The sequence below is a fragment of the Thermobia domestica genome, chromosome 8 (genome assembly GCF_964235325.1).
Source record: "Thermobia domestica chromosome 8, izTheDome1.hap1.1, whole genome shotgun sequence".
NCBI lineage: Eukaryota > Metazoa > Arthropoda > Insecta > Zygentoma > Lepismatidae > Thermobia > Thermobia domestica.
Window position 1 is genome coordinate 20,917,217 of NC_137461.1, and position 26,753 is coordinate 20,943,969.

A 26,753-nucleotide genomic window follows, 5' to 3' on the forward strand; every position below is an offset into this window, starting at 1 on the left:
TATTTCCTGCGACAACGCACTACGTCTGTCATTGACCTCAAAACAATTGAACGTAGCAATTCCTGACACACCAAACGACGTTTCCAGTTGAGTAAGGATGAGCTGTGGGAGACGGTGAATATTCTCTCAAACAATTTGAAAAATTGAAAATTATTTTTTTTTAATATAACGTCCTACATATGCCCTGTAGACGGAAGGAGATGAATGATTAATGGAACAAATTGATCCTGAATACATTGGTGGAATGAGAATGAGGAGGGAGAGCAAGAGATCCATGTATATGATGATGTTCACTATAAACTAACATGCTCTGGAAGCGAATTAGGGACCCCTTGCACCATACATTAGCGATTTAACTTCGTCAGCAGTGAGGTTATAGAAGACCAGATTTTCTGTTTAAAATGCCAATAGAGCTGTTGTAGTTCGTTCACTGGAAACCAGACTTCAGGCCTTGTGCATCAAAGGCACGCCCGCTAGCCACTAGACCATCTATAAAGGCTCAGCTCGATATTGAATACGATAGTTAAGTTCTGCATATAATTTCAGGCAAAATATTGAGCCTTTGGAGGTCAAAGTTGACAATATATTGACAATATGGAACAATGTAACCACCATTTCGTGCGATGACCTGCCATTTTTCCGGCAACACAATCACCCAGTCGGTTTAGAATTTCTGAGATTTCTGACTTCAGAAAGAAAAAAAAACGTTACACGTGGTTTTCACATGCCTCTTTTGAAACTAACTTAACGCTATTAAGGGAGTTCCGCAGAAACCAAAAGAGATAATTATCTGACGATGCCATGGCCGGGCTAAACGGTGGATACATTATTGGCAAGCAAGTCCTCTGAATTTCTGACTCGTTGTAAATAAATTTGGGGACACCGTAATCTAGTAGTTAGAGCGTTGGACTCACCTCCAATGGTCCCAGGTTCGATTTTTGGCCGGTGCTTCCCAATTTTCGGCGTCCACCCAGTGTTGTGAGACAAAATGGGGAGTCACGTGGATGAAAGATATGGCAGCCATTAGGTCTAGGAAGCTCCCGATACACTGGTTAGTGATGGGCGACACAGCGCGCTGATCGTCCTTGTCGCTAGGCTAGACGTAGTTCAGCTGGTTGCTGACAGATGACGTTGGAACGGCTCAAGCCCTCAAACGGGCTGTTAGACCAAGTGGTTCGGTTTTTGTTAATAGATGTATGCAGTCTGGCTTCAGCGTGATATAGACATCCTCTCTGTTGACCATTCTGGCCTTGCGTTGAATTGCTAGGTACAGTCCGCAGCAAAAAACCTGCAACATGAGCATGTAAGTTTATTGTGAAACAACGCCTAATAGCATAGGGGATCAACTTAACATCTAAGTGGCACGAATCACGGCGTCCTCCCCTGCACACTTATTTTGGAGCAAGAGACTTCATCGTTTCACAATAAACTTATATGCTCATGTTGCAATTTTTTTTTCTGCTGACTGTACAATTCCACTAAAGTCTGAGTCTTATCGTTCTGCCTGGATGCACGATGCCATTCCAGCCCCACCAAATGTACGCTATAACCTTCGTGTGCGTCAATGTTGGTCTGTGACTTTCGGTGAAGCTTCTTCTCGCTTCAGCTATTATCTTTCCCGCACATTGTTATTTGTAGATTATCCACTTTTTATCACTCGCGATCAGCCGCTTTAGAAATAGCTCGAGTTCGTTGTGTTTCAGTAGAGATTCATAAATAGAAATTCGATCGAGAAAGGGGCCGCGGTGGCTCAGTGATTAGCCGGTGGGTGTAGCCGAGCGATCTGAGGCGTTAGGCTGATGATCGCGAGGTGAAGCCCATTGGGGGTTCGAGTCCCTCTGTAGTAGCAATGGTGGTATTTTAACTGTTCTCGATGTTTCTGTGTTCGTGTCCCTGTCATGTCTAGTAGTCCTGAAAAAGTGGTTGCAGTAGAAAATAAGTCAGGAAGGTTTAAGTGGTAGAGCGTTCACCTCTGGTGCTTGGGGTCCCGGGTTCGATCCCAGCCCGCGCCAAGTGAACTTTGTGGTGGACAAACACCGTGTGCGTGAGTTTTCTCGGGGTTCTCCCGTTTCCTCCCACTTTCTTCATTCCACCATTTCATTCATTACTCATCATCACCGTTCCTTTAGCCTAACCGGCATACCCGTGGGACGTAAAACTCAAAAGATTTCATTTTCAAAGATTTTTTCGATCGAGAAAATCTTTTTGAGTCAGATAATATGGCACCCAAGTGTAGTTTCTTTCTGTAGCCAGCTTTCTCTAAATGGTTTAAAACTGTTTGGTAAGGGAATTTTAAGTTCTTGGCGATGTCATAATTGCTTGCTCGACTTTAGTCAGAATATCATCTATACTTTGCTGTGATTGATTTCTCTCTGCGAGGGTCATCTTGGACATCGGCATTTTCATAACGACAGAGAATTGAACCATCTTTTGATTATTGCTCCTGAAACGTATCTTTGATTTGATTTTTTAAGTTGAGCGTATCGTTGAGCAGCGAGGCTATAAGAAACGTGGAGTTACAAGTTAACATGAGATCCGAGCCACATGAGATACCACCGTGAATTGAACTCGGATCTCCGGCTCCAGAGGTCTGTAGGCTATCCACGTAACGACAAGGGAGCTTGATTAAATATCTTATCAATAAACAGCGAAATTTCTTCACGAGCTAGCACAGCATTTTCGAATTTATCGAGATCTTGCAGTTTTGTGGAAAGTACACTCACCTCCACGGCTCAATACTTTACGTCTAATAGAATAATTTCAACACTTTTTGCATACAAATGAAAAATGAAATGAAATCTTTAAGCTTTACGTCCCACGGTTATGCGGGCTTGACTAAAACGGTGATGAAAAATGAATGAAATGGTGGAATGAAGAAAGTGGGAGGAAACGGGAGAACCCCTAGAAAACCCACGCATACGGTGTTTGTCCAGCACAAAGTTTACTTTGCGCGAGCTGGGATCGAACCAAGAGCTCCATGAACCAGAGGTGAACGAACGCTCTAGCACTGGGTCACTGTGGCCCCCACATTTTGCGTACGTACTAATGTGCTGCCAAAATGTCTTGAGCCGTGGCAAAAATGCGAACTAACGCTCACACCCTCACACACCCACGCGTTGAGCCAATAATGATTCAGCTGTTGCTAAGCGAGAGAAAGCGAGTGGAATTTCTTCAGCCGATAGCAGCGCTTGCAACTGAAGACTAGGGATCAAGTCAATGTGGCATATTTATAGCTTCAACTGTCAGGTGCCAAGTGACGTTAGTCTTGTTCCACTGCGGCTCATATATGCTGAGATTTTGGACCCTAATACCATATGATGCACACAAGGTTCAGTATTTTCTGTGCTACCTGGTATTTGCTGCAATGGGATCGACGACATGTAGACCTTCAGTTCGACACATACTTCCCGAGCAAGTGTGAGTGAACACGGAAATCCAAAGTATTTCTCAATCGCACAAGGCGAGTAGTTGGATTATCACTTTAATAAATATATACCTGTACAACCTTATTATTTTCTTCTTATAGGGGTGTTTTAATATATGCATGTACTCGTATATAACCTTCGATGAAGGTACAGACTCCTTGACACTGTAGGAGGTCAGAGTGCTTGATATGGGAGGAAGATTAGGTGACTACATGTGTTAATAGAGTGAATCCATAATTACACAGTTCTTGCGTACGTTGCTATCCCTAATCGTAATTCTCAATATAGTGCTCTGATCTTAATTTCACTTTCATAACCACAGCGAAAAGGAACTTCAGAATGTGAGTGTGAATAAGAATGAAAATCAAATATTGTGCTGTTAAGGAAACCTGTCGTCAAACAGATAGCTGCACGTACTGTAAACAAAACGAGAAAATTGTTCGTCAAATCACGGCAGGATTCTTTCATCACACTGTTTGTAGGCAAGCAGAATTGCTAATTGTGCTGTTGACGGTAGTTAAATGGTCTATCAAATATTCCTAGCACCATTAATTTTGTTATGTGCAAAATCATTTTATTATATTATTAGGATCATAGTAGTGAAGTTTATAAGATTGAAATATTAGTACATATGTCCGTTACTTCACACGAAAACTTTTGAACAAAAGCAATTTTTTTAACAGATGGTTAGAGCGATTCTCTAGGCCGAGTTCATTAATGGATTCAATCCGTTTACATCTTGATGGGTAACTATGGCTATCCATATCCTGTTAAATGTTTAACACACCCTAGCTTCTATGCAACCTGCACAGTATCAAAGTCATGTTGGTTGCCTAAAAATGTTATTCTTATATTGGACGTAAGGCATTGAGCCGTGGAGATGAGTGAACTTTCCATAAAACTGCAATAAGCGAACATAAAAATCGTTCACAGCACATTTGTTAGTAACTGATTTTATTTGTTAGTAAGGGTGACGAAAATCGACTGGAAGCCTTCGAAATGTGGGTGTGGAGAAGAATGGAAAGAGTTAGTTGGGTCGAGCGGAAAACGAATGAGAGAGTGTTAGAAATGGTGGGTGAGAAAAGAACACTTTTAGATATTATTAGGAAGAGGAAGAGAAACTGGTTGGGACATTGCCTAAGAAGAGATTGTATCATGAGGGACGTCCTAGAGGGTATGGTGGCGGGAAAGAGAGGGAGGGGGCGAAGGAGACTACAATTAATGGATGATATTAAAACAGAAAGATCATACGCGAAGACGAAAAGGTTAGCGGAGGATCGTGGAGCATGGAAGCTTCTCAGCTGCGGCAAGTGACCTGCCAATAAAGGCAGAATACCTATGATGATGATGATGATTTTAATAAGGCAAATTTGCAGAGTACATATAAAATGCAAAGACACCGACTAAACATCTAACGTCGTAACAAATATAGTCTGCGATTGATGCCCACAAGAGTTATGATTTTTTTTTTTTTGCTTCGAATCTACAAATGTATTTCTCGTCTCGTTTTCGAAACGAGAATCGAGACGAGACTCTAGTCTTGTAGGCAGCGCTAATGATGTGTGACTGATAAGCATATCGCGTGTTCCTTTGCTGGTTTTCGTGAACGAATCCCCTTACTTGTTTCACGGACGTGTCTGCATAATATAGTGTTCTTAAGATGCTGGAGAATGCTGCAATACCAGAATACCATCTGAAGAATCATAAACGGGGAAAGGTTATTCTGGGGGCCCATGGATAAAGAAAACATAAAAACCTAGGTTCTTGACGTAGTAAATTAGAGCGCCTTTAAATTGTGGTATATAATGCAAGTGAGTATCTGTTTAGTCTTCGAATGCGTGGCTATAGTATTTTATGGCTTCATTTTGTATATTAAATGACTCCCGGATTTTTATCTAAGATTTTTTAAAAAGAATTTAAAGGAACATATTTTAAAAATGGGAATATAGAAACGACACCAAAAGTTTTGCGAAAGTAAATCCTACCGAAACGCTTGTGCGGAGTACCCTATGAGTATGCATTCCGGTGTTAATGAAGGCATAATTTCCCAATCCTTGTGTACTAGGTATCTCAAATTCTAATTCTCAACCAGCCGCCTAATTTCCAGTTTTCTCGCTCCTCCTCCTCCTCCTTCTTCTTTTTAAAGATATACGAAATAGGAACTCCCAATCCTGTCATTACTCTATTGTCTTAGGCCCGGTACACACGCAACGGCAAACCTGAAGCTTTTAGCTCAGTCGAGAGGTGGCGAGCAAACAAGAAGACGACGACCGACGCTCCCTATTCAAGGAACTAACCACAGTTCACCTAAACACTGTACAGGTGTGCCGGAATGATTCACACACACGCTCAGGTCTACATGCCTGCGCAGGTAGTAAAAATTGAATTTCGATTCTTCTTCGGTCGCCTACACAGGTCGCTACGTCTGTGCTGTTTGGTCTGCAGCGGCTGACACACATGCTTGGGTTTACCTGTACAGGTAAACCTCACCGGTATACCGGAACGTGTGTGCCAGGCCTTAGTAACCTCACTTAGATAAATGGAATGGAACTTCCTTTCGAGAAGGCAAACAGGTCAAGACTGCATAGAGTTAAGGAAAACTTATCGCATGTGTTTTTGTGGAATATTAATATGGATTTGTGAAAAAGAACAATGAAAATTAGCTGGCTGCTTTGAAGGAAAATTAATGAGGAAGAGAAGGAGAGAAAACATATTAAGTGTAGTTAATAGGATGAACATAAACTTGTTTTTGGTATTGGCTGAAAATGAACTGTAACCAGACAAGACAAACGGAAGCAAAAGAGGTATAAATGATAAATTAAAACAACAGAATTACTATTAAGATGAAGAGGTTAACTTAAGACCCTGGTACATGGAAGCTTCTGTTTTCATGATAGCAGAATGCCTATTATTATTATTATTATTATTATTATTATTATTATATTATTATTATTATTATTATTATTATATTTTGCAGTACAAATGCATCGACATTTCGCAAAAGATAAGAAAAAAAGTATTAATTTTCAAAATAATGGTATGGAGAAGAATGACAAATAGGAAATGGAACGGAAAAGTAATGAAAATCCATTGAAAAAGTAGACGAAAGAAGAAGTATCCCTTCTTTGATAAGATTTTCCAATTTTTCATGTGAACTTGCTTCTTTTACGAGCTTCCTTCAGGTCGGTCTGTGTGCCACCCATTCCACATTGAGATATATATTTTTGTGATGATGTCATTGATCGATCATTTCTCTACCATTTATTATGCCTTTTTTCTTTTCTTCTTTTCCACCATTACTTTCATTCTGACGCAGTGTCGTCTCGTCTCTTTTCATAATGTGGCCAAATCATTTCAATTGTTTCTCTTATTGGAGACAATTAAAAGTTGAAAAATAACTCGTGAGATGTTCGATTATATTCTGAGGGACGTGACAAACGAGGCATGATGAAAGAAGAAACTGTCGTGTAATTGTTACATTAAAATGAGATGAGAGCAGGAATTAGTAAATCAAAATTCTCAAGTTACGTCACAAGTAATCTCACAATCTCATTACAAAGATAGTGGAAGATGTGTCTCGCGTATAGAATGTCCCACAAGGAAATCATTTTTGACGGTTAATAGCTATTGACAAATAAATATTCCAGTTGGAATCAGTTCATCCAGTGGTCCCGCGTAGCGTTACTAAGCGTAGCACCTTCGGTGCGAACGGTCCCGGGTTCAATTCCCAGTGGGGGCACTCGGTCGAAAAGTGTAAAAAGCTTTTTCGGGCCAGCCATCCTGGGTAAGGTTTGCTTATTCACACCAGGCAAATGCCGGGGTGGTACCCAACATGTAGGTTGCAGGCCGCTTCCTTCCCTTTCCCCGCTAACATGACTATAGATGCCGAAAGCCCAGAAATCCAAATCCTAAACCCTTCTTCCTTCATCCAACATTTATATCAGTCTCAAATTATATTCTCGGTAGGGCAAATTACCTTGGATACAAACCTGAGTAGTAGCTTCGGCACGGGAGATACAGGGTTCAATTCCTGGTGGAAGCTCATGATTCAGATCTCACGTTAAGCTGTAGGTCCGCGTTTCATACAGCCTCGATGCTAAACGGGGCGCTGAACTGCAGTCAACCAACTAACCGACTGAGTGAAGTTCGGATCTCACTATAATAGATATCCCTTTCTATATATTACGAAGCCCGGCTTCGATTCGCGATAGAAGAGTGTGTAGTGTAACCCACTGCAGTCACTCAGATTTCACTGTAAATCATAGATCCTCTGAGACTTCTCTGTTGACAAAAGACGTAAATCCGAACCAGTCAATCAATAATATACAATCGCTGCAGGAAAGAGACGTTTAAATTCCAAACAAGTAAATTCTATTGTCATTTAGATGTTACTTGATAAGTAACTGTTTTTGGCATCCGTACCGCAGCTAATTAAAACATAGACCCAAGCCATACAAACTTCCTCATTGTTTTTGTTCGAATTATGTGTTGCTAACAACGTATTAGAATATTAGTTATCAAAAATTGATGGTAATAGTTTTTCATTATAGTATTGGCTTTATTGTGTTTATTTAAAATTACATTACCTCTGGCAACGCTGTATAAATTTTTTGGAAAAATCACCATGCCGTTGCGTGGCGTTTGAGATTGTTTGGCGGCATGAGCGATGTTTCTGCTTGCTCCCAATCCCTGCATGCAAGTCCAGGTGACGTAGCAGAAATTTCAGCCAATGAGGAAAGGCAGAAAACAGTGATTCACGACCGACCTCGTTGGTTCCCGGCTTGCAAAGGAGAAAGACGAAGAGAGCAAATGAGTTCTCTTTAGAGTAAGTCACGGGTAGAGAGACTTGTGAAAAAAAAATGTTATTGTGTGAAGTGACTTTTAAGTACTGTGATTATGCGTGTACTGAAACATGGTTCTTTTCGGAAATTTTGCAGTAGTTCATCGGCGGAGTCCTAGGCAAGGCGTGTAAAGATTCCAGGTGCTGGAGGGGAGTGAGTTCCAACCATGAGTCTGGAGACTCTTCTGGAAGCTGCGCGCTACTTGGAGTACCAGGCCCAGGCTAAGACACGTGGTAAGTAACACATGACAGGCTGGCTGTTCATTTCGCTAGGCTTATTTTTCTCATAACCTTCAAGTGTCCCCCGGAGTTTCCAAGACTAAACCGACCCAAGATTTCTTGTTTATTCATCAGAATCTTTAATATGGTTCATTGATCGCATAGCGGACTTTAGTCCGAAGTGAAGAAATTGCCAAAACTAAACGTTATTGGTTCAGTAGTTACAATTTAGTTCGTCATACTGTGCCGTTGAGGCCTGTGGGCGTCCCCCCTGTGTTTTGTTTTCATCTCGGACTAGCTTTACATTTGTGTTCGTACATATTTTATAATTCTTCTGCAATTTCAGAACCCGGAAGAGGAGAACTGGGAGACTGAGTAGAGATGCATGAACGGTTCGGGTGTGCAAATTATCCCCATCAGTGATCGCAATTGACATTTCCTATTGATTGCTGCAACAGGGCTCGTCCCGTGCATGGCTGAGAGCGGCCCCGCAGTGTGGATTACGCTCTCGCGTGTGATAAGCTTAGTCGTGCTGCGACGTTCGGGCGGGAGGGGGGAACCCGGGAAGATAGTGTCAGAGAGAGAGGGAGAGCGAGAAAAAAACAGGTGCGCAATAAAATACTCAAACTATTCTATGATAAGCTACGTTGAGGAGGAGATATGCAGGCCACGTATTTGTGACTGAGTGACAAATACTATGGGAAGTTTTGTTATAAGATCAAATTTGGAATTGCGTGAGGAGTTGTAACATAGGTGGCGCGTGGCGCGGGCTTGGAAGGGGTCAGTGACTCCAGCTGGGGTATCTGTGGTGATGTCACGTGAATTATGTTCTTCGGTTTGTTTATTTTATGAAATGAAAACTTTTTTTGAGATAGAGATTGTCATGTGTCAATTAGTGATTTTGCGTCCCATTATTAGCTGATCTTCAACAATAGATCAATGATTTTTGAGGCCACAAAACATTGATACTAGAGGGCAACACCAATAAATAGAGAGAGAGAAAAAAAAAAGGTTGCTTAAATTATCAAAGCAGGTCATGTTGGAAGGGTTAATAAATTGCTGGAAGAATATTAGTTCTGACATTCATAGATGATATACGCAACTTGGAAATCGTGAAATATATTCAAATATTCATATTCCCGCTTATGAGCAGTCACAGTTCATGCTGTGGCCATGCTCGGTGGATAAAATTGTTGCGAAGGGCGCCCTTGATTAAGCTTAATCGCTCCAGTCCTCATTCGAAAATGTCAGCTATCATAACAAGGTGAATAAATGCATCGTTGCCAAGTTGAGGAAAATAAATTTGGAGGCTTTATGTTGGCCGAGATGTATTTAAAAAAAATGAAACCTTAAAATTAACTGGGTTGAAAAGGAAGTATTAGCAATAATAAGAGAGAAACCGCAATATTGGAGGTAATTACAAAAAAAGAAAAATAAACGTGTTAGGGTTTTCTTTGGAAGAAATATTGTTCTATCCGTAATAGTAGAAGATTGGATTCAGGTCAGAACGTGTAAATTTATGCGGGTATTACAAGGATAATTCCTACTTCCAAGAAAAAGAGGTTACCTGCAGATTGTAGTCGAAGGTAGCTTCTCATTATGGCAAATGACCTGCCAGATGGCAAATGACCTGCCAGATGGCAAATGTTGTGACGATAAAGAATTTAATAACAATTGTTGACGTTCCCATTAAAGCTCAATCAATAACGATTATAACAATCGTCCGTTATTTAAATCAGGGCTTAACAACTAGTCATGATGTCAGGGGGTGGTCCTAAGTAAAATCCCTCCCCAGGCCACTTCTCCGATCGTAATCCGTACTGCAGGTAACTAGTATTTTAAGGGCCGTGCCGTAGAAAATCAGCGCCCGGGGTGAGAGTATATGACGGCGCCCCTATGCATATATTCCAAGCATTTTTTTCCTTTTTTCTCCCGTATTTTTCGCACCCCTTACTGCGTCGTCCCGCTCGCTCCCCCACGGCACGGCCCTGAGTATTTTGCAGTACTACATGTACACCCCGTTTATTTAAATCCCCCCCGGAGGAAGTGTACTGAAATCTTTATTCTTAACAATAATAATAATGATTATTATTTGCGAAATTTAGCTGAGGCTGTCTTGGAACGCGATTTTGTTTTGTGCTTTTGTTGAAATTTCTCCAATACACTTCACACTTTTTAAATCTTATTTTTATTGAATGACGGGACATGGCGACTCGTGGAAGAGCGCTCATCCAGTGTTTCTTTCAGAGAAAATGTCCCGGGGGGCACACGTAGTACGTATTCCAAAGAGAGCACTACTAGTACTATTCTATTATTGTGTTAAAGACTATTTATTTTGGTCTCCGCGAGGGGGGGGGGCAGTGCCTCCTAGAAACATCTGGAAGAAACACTCCTCCGGTGCTAAGGGCCCTGGGTTCAATCCCAGAGCAAATGAGTTTGTGGTCATGAATGTCATGACTGTGTCGTCTCCAGTTTCCTATTTCCTCCCGCTTTCTCATCCCACCATTTCTTTCTATTCAATTACTTTCATTAATCATCCGTCACCTTTAACCTGTATAGAGCAGAATCGTAAGACCTAAAACTAAAAATTTCATTTCCTTTTAACTTGTTCAATAACTGCAATAATAATATTAAAATTGTAGGTAATAGGTTATTTATACTTACAAATTGCTATTAAGTAATGTAATATTTTAATGCTTCTCTAACTGTGATCCGCAAACCGGAAGTGCCCTTCTGGTCCTCATAGATTGAATGTTTGTACAAAAAACAGCGGGGGGGGGGGTAAAATTCAAATGAACTACGAATTACATACTAAATTTGGGAATTTTGAACAGATGTGGAATATGTAAATAGTAGATTATACAATTTGATAAGCTAAGTAAAGATTATACAAATTCCAATTGCTTTGCAGTTAAAGCACTATCAGAAAATACAGCAGTGGTTCCCAACTGGTGTGTCGCGCAGTATCATGTAATCTGTCGCGAAATTTTAGAATTTAATGAAACACAGCCCAGATAGAATCGGTTTTACAAATTTAGCGACGGCAGCAGTGTCCAGTACTACGTAGTCACTATTTCATAGAAACTTGTAGTCTTAGACTATTATCAGTGGCATACTCAGGGGGCTTTTTTGGTTATAACCGTCTTAAGCAAGATTATATATACAGGCGCAGATCCAAAGGGGCTATAGCCCCCCTTGACGCTCAGGTATACACTGGATAAAATGGGCTTCAATCCTGCTCTACACTGGATAAAGCTGCAAACTATGGTTTAGTCCCTCCCTTGATCATATCTTGGATCCGCCACTATATATATATATATAGAGAGAGAGAGAGAGAAAGGGAGGAATTCATGCGTGTTCTGAAAGGATGAGTTTGATTGCTTGAATATCCCCCTTGATGAAACTGCGTACGCCACTGGCTATTATAATTTATATGATTATAATATCAAAATTAATCAAGTTTTGTGCGATGTCGTAGACGTACATTAAAGTGTGATTAGTCAAAAAGATTGGAGAGCACTAAAATAAGTTCTAGGTAACCTTCAGTTACAAAAAAGGAATGTAATAATCTATTAATACCAACATCAAATTAAAGGAATACTATTATAAAATATATGTATACTGGTATAGTGATCTATATGCTCTAAACTTTTTTTTTTTTTTTTTTAAGTATGAGTTTGGTTTTGAAGGGGATGAAAGGATGGTCTATAAAATATGCTGACTAATAAAAGTTGTCCCCACTTGAAAAATGTTTGAGAAACACTGTATATTGTTTTCAAGTCGTTTACTGTAGTGCAGAAAATTAAATGAACGACATTAATGGTACACATATATTTCGCCCGCAAATCTCCGGCCTATAAGAACGATCTGGAATCTATTTCCTGAAATATGGTACAAATTTACATTTAACAAATAAATAAATGTAAAAGTAATGAAATTATAATGATCAAAAACACTAGAATAACGGTGGAAATAATTTGTAATTGTGGGGATTTCTTTTATTTGAGCAGACACTTGTTTAAATTTTATATTGTGTCGGTAGGAAACTTTTTAAAAAGAGTATATACTTTATATGGTTACGCCATCTCTTCAGTAGGACGATATGTATCAGTTGATTTGTTAGGATCTTCGGATGCTGGTCCGTACTAGTGGGCTGCCCGAAGCAGCCTTGAAGTACCCCAGCATTGTTCGAGGAACGTTAAAATACGAGGATATTCCCAGAATTTCCACACTGAAATATCACGCCACTGGTATAAAGCCATACATGACACGTAGCGCCATCTATGGAAGAAATAATGTGTTGTGTTCAACTGTCTGGCTTCATCAAATCGTTGCAGGCAATCATTTGAATCATACTGCATGACAATGCTCCAGTCCACACGGCTTATTGCCAAGGCTGCAGTGCTAAGTGTGGGCTGTAGAGTGAGTACTAAGTCTCCCTAAAAGTCAGTCTTTCAGTGTAGTCTTGGCGGCAATAATAACTGTATGAGCGGGTCGCATTTTTATGCAGTGTACGAGATCGACACACAGCAACTGATTTTCAATTACCGCTTCCACCGAGCTGACACAGCTAGATAGTTGAGACTGATACATTATTTCTTTCATAGATGGCACTGTGTATCATGAACTGCGTGGCGCAATATTTCAGGGTAAGTCAGTCCTGAAACTTTTGGAAATACCCACGTACGTACACTCGTGTCCAAAATTATTGTCGTATTTCTATAAGTATGTTGTAGGAATATAATTTGACAACGAATTCTCCCAGTATTGGCATGGCATGTATATGGCAAATTTGATGTCAAAAGAGCAATAAATAAGAACAATAAAACGAAAATAAAACTTTAGCAACATTTTGTTTTACTCATTGTAATTTTCGTATTTATAATTCTTTTTCTATGAAATTTACCACAAGTATACATTTCCCAATTATACACATAGTATCAGTATTAAAAGTACCCTGCAAAATCATTATCAAATTATATTCTTACAAAAAGACAGTTATAGATATGTGACAATCATTTTGGACATGAGTGTACATAAAAAAAATACATGCGTTTCACTGTATTAAAATATTTGTTGCATGTTGAATGCTTGATCTGAGGAACAGAAATGCTTATAAATCAATTTACAATTTTCTTTTCTAGTTGTTTTAGTGAACTTCGAAATTCCAGACACTTTGATAGGCGTTTTATCTCACCTATTGACTAGACTTTTACAATAGTTTGGTTGTTGTTCAAGATCCCACATGTATTTAATGTAAATCTTACGTTGTTCCGTGTGAGTTTGTGGTAAATATAGGTGTAGTCTACAGGACAACATGAGACGATAAACTACGAATTACTGGTGGGAGCACATCGGAACTAATATATAGACACTCAGGTCAGGTTATTCAGGTCTCAATTGTCTAGGAGTAGCAGTACCTGATTGACGTAAGAATATGTTATGTGGTGTGGTTCGTGTATAAGACGTTGTAAGAAGAGATTTTATAAAGAATTTAAACTTTGTTCATTTGTTAATTTAGTAAGTTAAGAATGAATAGAAAGTTTAGAATAAACGTGTGTTCGTACTTTAAAAATGGTGTTTAATCTAGAGATGCAAGTGCTCCGATTTTTTTTTTTTTTTTACGCAGCTTTTTGAATGACAAAACTAATTGAAGCTATTTTTTTTATACATTTTTGAAAGTTTATAGTAAACTCATGATATACCTAACGTAATCTGGGTTCTGACTGGCCTCTCCAATTCTTACTTTCTAGATCCGGCACTGAATAACAACAAAAAATCACTGCATTGTGATGAGAAAAATAGTGAAAAAAAATCAAAAATAAACGTGATAAGTCATTAGATAAGACAATAGGTGCAAATCGGTGGACGCACTCTAGTTCCATTGGATTGTTTGTAGAGCTTTTTAAAATAACGTTCAACAACAACAACAACAACAAAAATTTTACTGAAAAGTTTAATATTATTAGCAATAACTGTTTTGAAACTGTAGTAGGTTTCACGGAACGAAATTATCACTTTAAATATATGAATAAATTAAACCTTAATTATAACTGCATATAACACTTATTGAAACCGCTAAAATTCGATTTAAAACGCTGTCCACAAATTCCTTATTTCAAAATTCTGACACTATATAAGACTAAAGAAAGAGGGATTTCTGTGAATAACGACGTTAAACTAACATACCCTTTTAAAAAAACCGTTTATAATTTTAATTTTGTAGACTCCAGGAATAACTGTTTCCCTAACAGAGGACGAGATATAACCAAGATTTTATATTAAAACGTTTGTATGTTTCTTGGCTTGTGGTACTTTTTCTTGCCGACCAAATTAAATTTGGGAAACCAGCACACACACACACATATATCAAGATGTATAGCTTCCAGGTACTTGATAAGATGGTTAGGCAACCAAAACGACATTTGGGATATGATAGTTGCATAACGCACACTTGCTTGCAACAACTACAATGCTAGTTTGAAAACCAATCAAGACAGCCAGTCCTGGACTAAACATATGATGGCTACACAAGTACTCGATATTACGTAAAAATTCACTTTCTTAATTGTAGAATCCACTACAAGGAAATAAAAGTAGTGCTTGAACAAGAACGTCAAAACAGCTATTTTTTTTTCTTCCAAAACTTACTTTTTGCATCTCTAGTTACGTGACTACAAATTCTAGCACTAGATTCAGTTATCCGAATCACATCCCAACGGACTTTTCTGTCTGGAGAAAAATGAAAGATCGATTTTTCTAAATAATAATAATAATAATACGGATCTAGTGCATTTAAATGAGCGTGTTACTTCTGAATTTGATAAATTATTACCTACCAACATTAGTTATGTAATATGTTCTTCAGTTCTCAAAAGATATGATATCTGTATTGAAAGATGGTGGGTACTTTGAACACTTATTCTATGTAACTTAATATTATGATACAGTATGTAATAAATCCATAGTTTCGTTGTAGACAAATAATTTCATATACATTCTTGTAGACTGATTTATGTCCCATTCTGTATATATCAAGAACGGATTAAGCTTATCCTCTTCAGCAAAGGAAATTATTCCATTAAACTTCCTTACTTGTGACTCATTTGATAGATTTTACTATGTACTTTTCCCTTGAAAAATAGTTTCAGGTAGTTTTTAAAAATTATTATATGTATTCAGCTTTGTTCTCGTACGAAGATATATGATGATTTCTCCTTATGTATAGTTGGTACTGATTTGAGATAATGCTCTCTGTAACTAAATACCCAGGGGGCGTGTGGTATAACAAATGTAACAGTCATCTCGTATACCTTACTAACAGACTGAGAGCAAAAGGTTGTAAAATTAGTTACCGTGTACTGGGCTGAATGCAATTGATCACGGTGCCTGGAGCATAGTCCCCATTCGTATTTCTCTGAATGTGTTATAAAGTTTACAGAATTATAAAATATAGCCTATATTTGTATTTTTTATAATATGTTAAGTTGAAAATATTAAAGTTTTTTTAAAACCCCGTTTTTATTATTCACTAACATTTAGTGTGCACCATAATTTCAGGGTCCATTACAGCGGGGAACACTTCTGTGTAATTGAGGAGTAAACGTGTCTCATTGTGGGCAAGTAGTTATGCTTTTTATTCGCGTGTTCCTGTGTACCTATGGATTTGCTTACCTCGAATTGAAATCCTTCTAGCCTTCCCTGCTGGTCTAGTGGTTAGCGTGCACCTCTTCTGTGCGCGGAGTCCTGGGTTTGATTCCCGGTAGGAGCATTGATATTTGAGCGCATTAAAGTGGTTCGAATTTCGATTCCGGATCGGAGCACAGAATCTTTCATATTGAATTAGATCCGTGAAACAGTTCGAATGCTACCTGAATTTAAAAGGTTTAGAAACTCAGATATAATCCTAGTGGAACAGTACAAGTGAAGCTATCTTCGAGCCCATAGTCCATTCAATACTATAGTTATAGATACCATTATTGTAATATCACTTGTGCATATCCAGGAGGAGGTTATTTTTATATCAAAAAAGGTCTAAAACACACAGTATAGATATATATAAAAGAAAGAACATGACAAGTTCTGTAATAATGCTGTAGTATTACAAAAGACAAAATTTCAAGAGATTAATATTTTAAATATTTCCTAAAGAAAATTTAAATTTATACATGAATCACAGGGTAATCCATATGTTTTAAAATTATTTTGTTCCTTCCAGTATTGAGAGCACTTTATTGTACACTTTCGCAGCATGCTTCCAGTAATATAAGTATAACCTTCTTTCTTCTAACTGTAATATTCACTTTAGCATTACTCAATGATGCTAATAACAATGTGATACAGAGAAGTCATAACATCCTAGAGCTCATCTTAAATCTTGGAAGTACTGTCTATGGAAAAAGTGGTGCCATCTTTTGCTTATTTGCACTATTTACTTTCACCTTAATCTGCAAAACGCTTATTATAAGGTGGCTATAACCTAATAGACGAATGCAGTGCAATCTTATTTTACAGAAATTTTACGGGTTGCCTATTTCGTAGACACCTAACTGTAAAGCTAGTCGCATATTGACTACAGGACAGGGGAGTCAAGCCGAGACAGGAGAGGATCCGGAGAGAGAGGTCTGAGTGCATTGAACATATGTCCCAATTACAACGTTTCTAACGTGCTTGGATGAATGTGTGGTAGAAGACTTTGTTCGTAGTTTATTGCGTGTGCTGCTTCTCCGTTTGGCTGTCCAGTCCTCTGTCAATATGCAGCTGGAGCCTCAGGCCGTATATTGATCAGAGGACAGAAGAGCCCAACCCAGGTAGAATACTATGAATGGTAGGCTACAAAAAGCCTCGTACTGCATATTTATTCAATCATGTGCTAAACGAAGGCCTCTCGAGCGTTGTGACTCACACACAATTTATGCACCCAAACCAGTCTCTCTGCATCATCTCCATCATTCCTCTAGTCAATATACATCCGACCTAAGAGTGAGTCTGTGAAGTGTGCACCAGTCGCCTTATCATAACCTCATGTATTTTGACATTAAGTATCTTCATCATAAGTACGTATTCTGCCATCAGTGTCAGGTCGCTTGCCGGAAACTGAGATGCCTCCATGCAATGTGGCCGTCAGTTAATCTCCTTGCCTAGACGTAACAGTTAGAAATTTTAATGCCGTGAAATAAAAGCAAGGATAGGAATGACGAAAGAAGATTTTTGGAGGAAAAAATACAATTTTGTGAGACCTTGAACAAAGAGTTGAGAAAAAGACTCATAAAGTGCTTCGTGTAAAGGTATTGTATTGTAAACATGGAATTACGCAAAAATGATTAAAAATGATTGGAAGCTTTGTAAATGTGGGTGTGAAGAAGAAATGAAAAAGTTTTGTCGAGCGGAAAACGAATTAGAGGGTGTTAGAAATGGTGAGGAAGAAAAGAACAATTTTAGATATTATTAATAAGAGGAAGAGAAACTGGTTGGGACATTGCCTAAGAAGAAATTGTATCATGAGAGACATGCTAGGGGGTATGGTGGCAGGAAAGAGAGGGAGGGAGCGAAGGAGACCGCAATTAATGGACGATATCAAAACAGAAAAATCATACGTGAAAACAAAGAAGTTAACAGAAGACCGTGGAGCATGGAAGATTCTCAGTTGCGGCTAGTGATCTGCCAATAATGGCAGAATACGTAAGATGATGATGAATCAATTACTGTCTGGTCAGTGTCCTAACTAGTTTTTCCCCTCACCAATATTATTATTTTCTTCCTATTATTCTTAATACCTTTCATTAGCTTTATTAATTTTCTCTGTACTTTTCCACACCCACGTTTCCAACGTACTAGTCGTTTTGCATGACTTCTTCGTAACGTCCGTGTTTCTGTTTCCGCTTTTACCATAAAAGGAATTCCGAACTTTGTTTATACTGGTAAGAACACACGATCTTTATTTCGGGACGGGATAACTATTGATATTTTTGCAGCTGTTTGAGATCTAATTAGAATATGAAGGAACATACGAGAAAATTAATTGAAAAGTACGGTGGACGTGCATGAATTTTCTTTCATTTCTCCCATTTTTTTCATTCCACAATTTTCTTCATTCTCTCTCGTCATTGGACTATACGGCATAACCGTAAGACGTAGAACTGAAAGGTTTCGTTGCAAATACTCTTAAAAGTAGCTTAGTCGAACGGCAAGGCAACAAGAAAGCGTTGAGTGTAGTACAGTGGCAGATCTAGGCCCGGGGGCCTAGTCCCCCCAGTTTTTTTTATGTGACTAAAACAGTGTATGATATTTATATATTTTTGAAAGTTTATAGTAAACTCATGATATACTTACCATAGTATGGATTCTGACTAGCTCCCTCAGTTTTTAACTTATAGTCCCGCCCCTAGGATGGTAAAGAGTGAATAAACAGGAGTGGAGAAAATTATAATGAAAAAAATGAAACTTGTTAAGTCATTGTCTGAAAAAAAAACTACTCTATAGATGTGATAGAAACTGTGGTGGAAGGATAAAGAGGGAGTAGGAGACAAGATTCAGTTGTTGGATGTTTTTAAAGAGGATAATGTTTGCATCAAAAGAAGAGGGTGAATATCATAGCCGGTGGAAGTTTCTTACTTGCAGAAAGTGTTGTAACAAAATATTTATGCTCTGGGGCTGTGGGGGCACTGTGGCTCAGTGGTAGAGCGCTTACTTCTAGTGCGTGGGGCCCCTGGTTCGATCCCCGGCTAAAGAAGTTTGTGATAGACAACATCGTGCTCGTGGGTTTTCTCGGGGTACTCTCATTTTCTCCCGCTTTCTCGTTCCACTAATTTTCCCATCATCATTCACCTGTTCTAATCATCGTCTCCCTTACCCTAAAAGGGTGTAATCGTGGGACGTTAGACTGAAAAAATTAATTTAATTTGTTTTCATTTATACTTATGCTGCTGATGCTGAAACATTGACACAAACAGAATAAAATATGATGGCAACAGATTGAAGTATTCTTAATCCGTTCATTGTTACTTGTAGAACTAAGTTAAATTGCATAATTACTTAAATTCTAATTACTTTTCATTTAGAGACAATGCAGAAGTTGAGTTTTTAAACTCTTCACCAATAAGAATAAATTTGGTTACAGCATGGAAATATAAACCCAGATACGCCTCTGATCGAAACCCTCGTCCTTTTCCCCTTCTCTAAAACTGGGCTTCTGTCGACTCACCATACAAATGATGCTTGTGTAGAATTTCAACGCGGAGGACAAGCTGAAACTTGTGAATTCTGATGTTACATTAGTATGAAACATTGCTCTGGAAGTAATTAAGTCCTTAAAGAGAGCACCATATTGTTGAAACAATAAAATGTAGACAAAATGATCGTTAGCTTGATAATGGCATTTGTGTGCATTAAAAAGAAAGAAAAATAAAATAGTTACACGGGAAATGATTGGACTGCACCCACCCAATCCAGGGGATCAGTTTTTCCGGTGCAAATTTTTTACTCTCTCTTTCTCTTGTTTTATTACGTACATACACACGCACTGTTTGAGCCTGGAGCAAAAGTGTTGTTGTTATAGCGAAATTTACATATAAAAACGGATATAGTTTGAAAAACAGCTCTTCTGCGATAAGAGCAGTGGACATTGCAACCTAATTCCTGCAGACCCCCCTTGATGAGAAGGAAAGGGTTGGATTTTTGGATGGATGTTGAAATTTGACCGTTGTGTGTAAAACAAAACGTCAACATTTGAAATGGATGGTGGCGAAAGAAGTGCTGGAGTCGGGTTGCAGGTCACATGGCGAGTGGGCGTGCTCGTCGTTGGAAATCGGGTGGAGCTTCTCCACGAGGGATCGATGGAGCAGGGTGCGAAGGGGGAACCCTCCACCCGGACGACCCAAATTTGTATGACCCAGCTGCTTTTTTCTACCACTACACTTCATACCGGGGATTGGAGCCACGCCGAACATATTTTCTTTCATATTGGATTTGCAGCACATGGAAAAATATCTTCAGGGTACTGAACTTAATTCATTTGAACAATGCGTGAACGACCGTTTGAAGTGTCTTCGCATTGCTACTCTTCTTGTCTGTTAGTGTAATTGCTTCATATTTGGAAGGTCCGTCGATTGTAAACAGTATGCTAGATCAGGTTTGCTTCAGTTGAATCCAGGGGGGATCCGGGTGGGGGGCAATCGCCCCCCAGAAGGGGAGACTTTCTTACTTTCTTATTTTTTATATATATAAATATAAACCCATTCCAGAGTTTTGAAGCTCTTAAAAGTAGCTCTAAGTAGCAGTATTACAACCCCCCCCCCCCAGAAGTCCGTCCTGGATCCGTTCCTAGTTGAATCAGAATAGAAATTCCATGAGAGCCAGTACTTTTCATACATCTTTTCTAACACTAAATATGCTTAGGAGCAATGGAATTCTTATTTCTATGGTTCTACTCATAATTACGAGTCCGATTCCGGGAACATTTGTCACCGTTGTGGGTAAGAAATTAAAAGAGACTATTCTTCACAGGAAATCAGTACCGTATCTCTCCATCAGAGGATCCTTATTCCATTAATCTAGTCTAGTTTACTTCTCTATATTGCTTCCATTAGCTAAACCTTTGTGATATATATCGGTATATCAAAACATATTTCCTTCAGTATCTCACATTTTATTCATAATTTTCCTTCCTGTTGTTCAGTTGCTAGCGGGTATGTCTTGGGTAAAGGTGGTTCCATGTTCGATTCTCAGGGGGAGGGCATTAAAAATTTGAACACAGGATTCCACCTTATAGATCCAAGTCTCGGATAGCCTCGGTGCTGGGAAGAGAACGCTAAACTTAACAAACAAATAAGCTGTATTTGTACCATTCTGTAAAACATCACATAATATATATGATTAATGTACCGACCGCACATCATACAATTCAGTAACCTGTGAAGGGAACAGAAAGAATTTTCAAAGTAAAGAATAATTGCGATGAGAACCGGTATGCAAACCAGGTATCTAACTCACTCACTCTATGGCCTATGGAACCCGGAGGTTCAATGCCGCGTTCACAAAAGCTCTCCACTGACTTCTATCCTTAGCTAATTGAATCCAGTTTCTACTTTGTATTTCTATCTGTGCGAGATTCATCTTAATATTGCCCTCCCATCTGCGCCTAGGTCTTCCTAATGGCCGTTTTCCGATTGGTCTTCTAGTCAAGACTTTGAAAGCGTTTCTACTTTCTTACATTCAAGCTACATGACCTGCCCACCTAAGCCTCCTAGACTTGACGACCCTAACAATGTTGGCTAAACCGTATAAATTATGTAGTTCCTCGTTATGAAATTTCCGCCATTCCCCATTCTCGTTCCTCTTGGGTCCGAATATTCGTCTAAGGATGTTCTCAAATACCTTCAGTCTATGTTCTTCCCTCAAAGTAAGCGACCATGTTTCGCAGCCATAGAAAACAACGCAACAAAATGTTTGTTTGTTGAAGAATATCGTTCCTTTTAATGAGCAAGGCTATATGAGTTGCGAATCTACAACTTTACGTGGAATCCGATCCGCCATGTAATACGTTCAATGTTCTACCATTTGCAATCGAACCCAAGAACTCTTGCACCAAAGGCATGTGCGCAACCACTAGACCAGCGACAGGTCAAATTCTTTTCTGGAGAAAGAATCATTGAAATGAAATATTTCAGTCTAACGTCCCACGATTATATCCTTTAGGCTAAGGAAGACGATGATTAAAGCAAGTGAATGATGATAGAAGAGGTGATGGAATGAGGAAGTGGGAGGAAACGGGAGTACCCCTAGAAAACCCGCGGGCACGATGTTGTCCACCACAAACGTACCTGGCCAGGGATCGAACCAGGAATCCCATGCACCAGAGGTGAGCGCTTGAACCACCGTGCCCACCCCTCCCAGTTGGATCATTGAGTATACATTGAAACACAGCAATTAAAATTTCCATATGAGGGATATCGAGGTTTCACACAAGAAAATAATTAAAGGAGATTAATTAATTTAAAAAAGGAAAATAGTAAAGTGAAAGGGGAGTATATATTTTAAACGCCTCGTGGTTGTTCTCTTTAGTTAAATGAAGACAGATGGTTGCAAATTAGTGATGATAAAAGTATTGGTGAGAGATACTCCGCAAATAGGTGAACTCCAGAAGTTTTCATAAATCCGTATAAGCTCACGTAGTCTGGGATCGAATATACTACCATTGCTCGGAGGTGAGTGTTCTTATCACAGAGCCACCGTCTCCCTCTCCCCCATCCGTGCATAAATGTCTGCATATTATTTGTTGGGAGGCCGTGAACATCGCTGGTAGCTCAGTCATAATCGTAGAGATCCATTTTATTATTCATTTCTCCTGAAATGATTGAAAAGAAGCCACGCCCATCTTGCTCAACCGTAGCTTCGGGAAGAAAAAGTATTTTGATTGTGTTCAGTAGTTATATTATGTGCTTTACTGCAAGATAATGAGCAGAAACGAAAGTAGTTTCATTAGTGTAAATTTAACAATTTAAGAAATTAGATTTCATGTTTAGTTAGTAAGGTCTCGACTAAAAACGACTTAAAATAATTAATCGACAAGTGTGCACATACTGTGTAAATCAGTTCCTTAAGAATCAACTAAATTCAGCAGACTTCGTTCTTTTGCCTATCAAAGATGTCGGATGACATGCATTTCAGTTATATTTAACAATGTTGATTACTTACGCATAATTGATATTCAGTCGTTTAGAGGGGCTGATTGTGACACTGATCACTATCTGGTAGCAGTGATAATAAGAGAGAAATTATCGCTGAATAAAAGAAATATTCAATGTCTGAAAACAGAGAGATTTAATTTAAAGAAACTAGAAAAGAGCCAGGCAAGAGAGGAATGCTAGAATGAAGTTTCGAATAGATTCTCGTCTCGGTTTTAGAAGATTCGGAGTACATTAATGTTTAGGATACTTGGATTGAAATTAGAGATAGCATTAACATTTCAGCAAAAGAAAAATCGCGACACGCGCAAATACGTAGGAACAAATCATGGTTCGACCAGGAATACATTAAACTAGCAGAGAAGAGAAGACAGGCAAAATTACGTTGGCTACAAAATCCGAATGAAACTACACAAAATTTTGTAGACATCAGGCGGGAAACTTCCAAAACTTTTAGAACACAGAAACGCAATTTTTTTGAAAGCTAAGTTAAGGAACTTGAGAAGATAAAGTAAAAATAAAAACATTCAGAACATGTATAAGGGGATCAACGAATTTAAGAAAGGCTATCAACTTAGTGATTATATATTAAAGAAAACTGACGAAACAGTTTTCACTGATACAGATAGATGGAAAGATTTCTTTGACTATTTCCTTAACCCACAGCCAAAAATTAACGTGCTTGGAGAAAGGGAAATACACACCGCAGAACCGTATATTCCAGAACCTAACAGAATAGAAGTAGAAATCGCTCTAAAGAAATTAAAGAAACACAAATCTCCAGGCGTAGACGAAATTCCGGCTGAGTTAATTTTAGCTGGAAGCGAAAAATTGTGGAACAAGATACACAAACTCATTCTCCTTATCTGGAACAAGGAAGAATTGCCACAAGAGTGGAAAGAATCAATCATTGTTTCAATTCACAAAAAAGGCGAGAAAACTGACTGTAATAATTATCGAAGCATTTCTCTTCTGTCAACATCCTATAAAATCCTTTCAAATATTCTATTAGCAAGATTGATCTCATACGCAGATGAAATCACTGATATTGGAGATTATCAGTGCGGATTTAGACGAAATCGATCAACTATCGACCAAATATTTACCATTCCACAAATACTCGAAAAAAAATGGGAATACAATACCCCGGTACATCAACTATTTATTGATTTTTAGAAAGGCTTATGACTCGGTTAGGAGAGAAATGTACAACATTCTTACATAATTTAGAATACCGAAAGAACTAATTAGATTAATTAAGATATGTTTAAATGAATCCCAAAGTAAAGTCTGGGAAGGAAAATTTCTGTCCACATGCTTTCACGTCGAGAATGACCTGAGACAAGGAGATGCTTTATCGCCATTATTATTCAACTTTGTCCTGGAATACGCTATAAGGAAAATCAAAGATAGCAACCAGGGCCTAGAGTTGAATGTATTTACCATGTTATGGCGTACTCTAATCTAAATTTAATAGAGGATGATAGGAGAACAATAGAAAGAAATGCAGAGGCCTTATTAACCCTTAACGGTTCACTATCTTTTCTGTCTGTTTCCGGCATTGCTTGCAAAACAATATATCCACAGACTACCTTCCGCGTAAAATTTACCAGAGTTGTCACCAGGAGGTAATAGCTTCTCTGGATCGCGGAAAGTATGTGCACAAATAACCACAAGAAACAATACCTAAAAATAAAGTCTTCAAACGCAATAGGCAAGATCAAAAAATGTGTAGCCAAATGGTTACGAAAACTCGTTAAGGGTTAAACAGTACCAGGGATATGGGTTTAGAAGTAAATGCAGAGAAAACTAAATACATGGAAGTACGTCGGGATCGTGATACTCGTAAGGGGAATTATGGATGCGTTAAAATATCCAATAATACCTTTGATAAAGTTGATACTTTCAAATTTCTTGGGTCAATATTAACAGACGAAAGCCATATTCACGACAAAAATTAAAAGTCGACTAAAAGTAGGGAATTCGTGCTATTATTCAGTTGAAAATATCTTGTTGTCGCGAATTCTGTCGAAGAATTTGAAGCTTAAAATATATAAAACGATAATCATGCCTATTATTCTGTACGGTTGCAAAACATGGTTGCTTATCTGAGGAAAGAACATAGACTGAAAGTATTTGAGAACAAGATCCTAAGATGAATATTCGGACCTAAGAGGAACGAAAATGGGGAATGGCGGAAACTTCATAACGAGGAACTATATAATTTATACGGTTTATTAAACAGTATTAGGGTCATCAAGTCTAGGAGGCTTAGGTGGGCGGGTCATGTAGCTAGAATGGAAGAAAGTAGAAACGCTTTCAAAGTCTTTGGAAGACCAATCGGGAAACGACCGTTAGCAAGACCTAAACGCAGATGGGAGAACAATATTAAGATGGATCTCGCAGAAATGTGAGTACAAAATAGAAACTGGATCCAGTTGGCTAAGGATAGAGGTCGATGGAGAGCTTTTGTGAATGCGGCATTGAACCTCCGGGTTCCATAAGCCATAGAGTTAGTTATACTACTTACATTTTTTTTTTCTTTTAAGTCCATCGATCTACGCATATGGAGAATTCTTTTGTGGTTTCCTTTGAAATGAGCCCCAATTTTAGTTTATTTTACTGATTTCTTTTTCAAGTCAAGTTATATATGCTTTGCTTCGAGAAAATTATATTTTGTTTTCTATAATTTTAACATTTATTAATAAAATTTAAGTACAGTAGACTTCCGAGTATTCGGTCTAATGTGATGGAAGGCAAGCCGGATAGGCCGGAGTTCTGTGAACTCATTTCTGTACGAACATTAAGCATACCCCAAGAACAATTTACGAATACAGTACTGAACAGTTATAATCAGAACAGCGGCAAGCGTACTGTATTGAGGTCCGTTACACATTGACCAAACAATGAACAAGGAGCAGAACGCTGTTCTTTTACTGCCACAACTTGCATTCTGCACACGACACGTAGGAGAATCATGGTAGACGCCCGCTTCCAATGCCTTTGCAATGTTGGCAATGGAGCGTCTTGCCTTCATTTAATTATAATAAAAGAAAAGTAGGCTGGATAATCGCGAGCCGAATGCTCGGGAGTCTACTGTAACATAGGTCGTCTAAACAGTACAGAGCCTTTTGCACATGAGATGGCGTTAGCGAACCAAATATCGACGTATATGCATCGCAGCGAGTTAGGCTTAACGTTATTGATACCTGATAGTTAAGGCTAGTAGATATGCAAGAAGTGTTAGAATTTTTATAATCAGACTCAAGGTGAATGAAATTTCCACAAAACCGATATATTTTACGATTTAATTTCGATAAAAGCGCAAATTAGGAGCAGATCCGATAAGAAATTTATGCTGATTATGGGGAAGATTCGTTATCAAAAGCAAGAGACAAAAGAGTGTTCGGTGTGTTTCGTCCTGGAAATTTCTATATCCAATATACTCCCCGCACTGGGCAGCCAATCACGGGAAAAGTGGATAGCACAAAATCGGACTCAAAAAACATTTACTCCATCGAATTTCGATCTTTGAATCTCGACAGCAACGAAACGTACCCGAGCCATTTCTGAAGCAGTTGATCA

General features: G+C 38.6%; 1 protein-coding gene across 4 annotated transcripts in view; it reads left to right on the forward strand.

The window, feature by feature from the left end:
• The window catches only part of LOC145692764 (uncharacterized), a 473,880-nt gene that overhangs the window by 59,235 nt on the left and 387,892 nt on the right, over positions 1–26,753 (forward strand). For 3 of the 4 annotated variants that reach the window (XM_081768217.1, XM_081768218.1, XM_081768219.1), the window contains exon 2: positions 8,363–8,499. In XM_081768217.1, coding sequence (XP_081624343.1) covers positions 8,433–8,499 — 67 coding nt within the window. In that variant the 5' untranslated portion in view covers positions 8,363–8,432. Of the gene's footprint in view, positions 1–8,151; positions 8,251–8,362; positions 8,500–26,753 lie in introns of those variants that run through there. The other variant, XM_081768220.1, reaches the window with a different exon arrangement.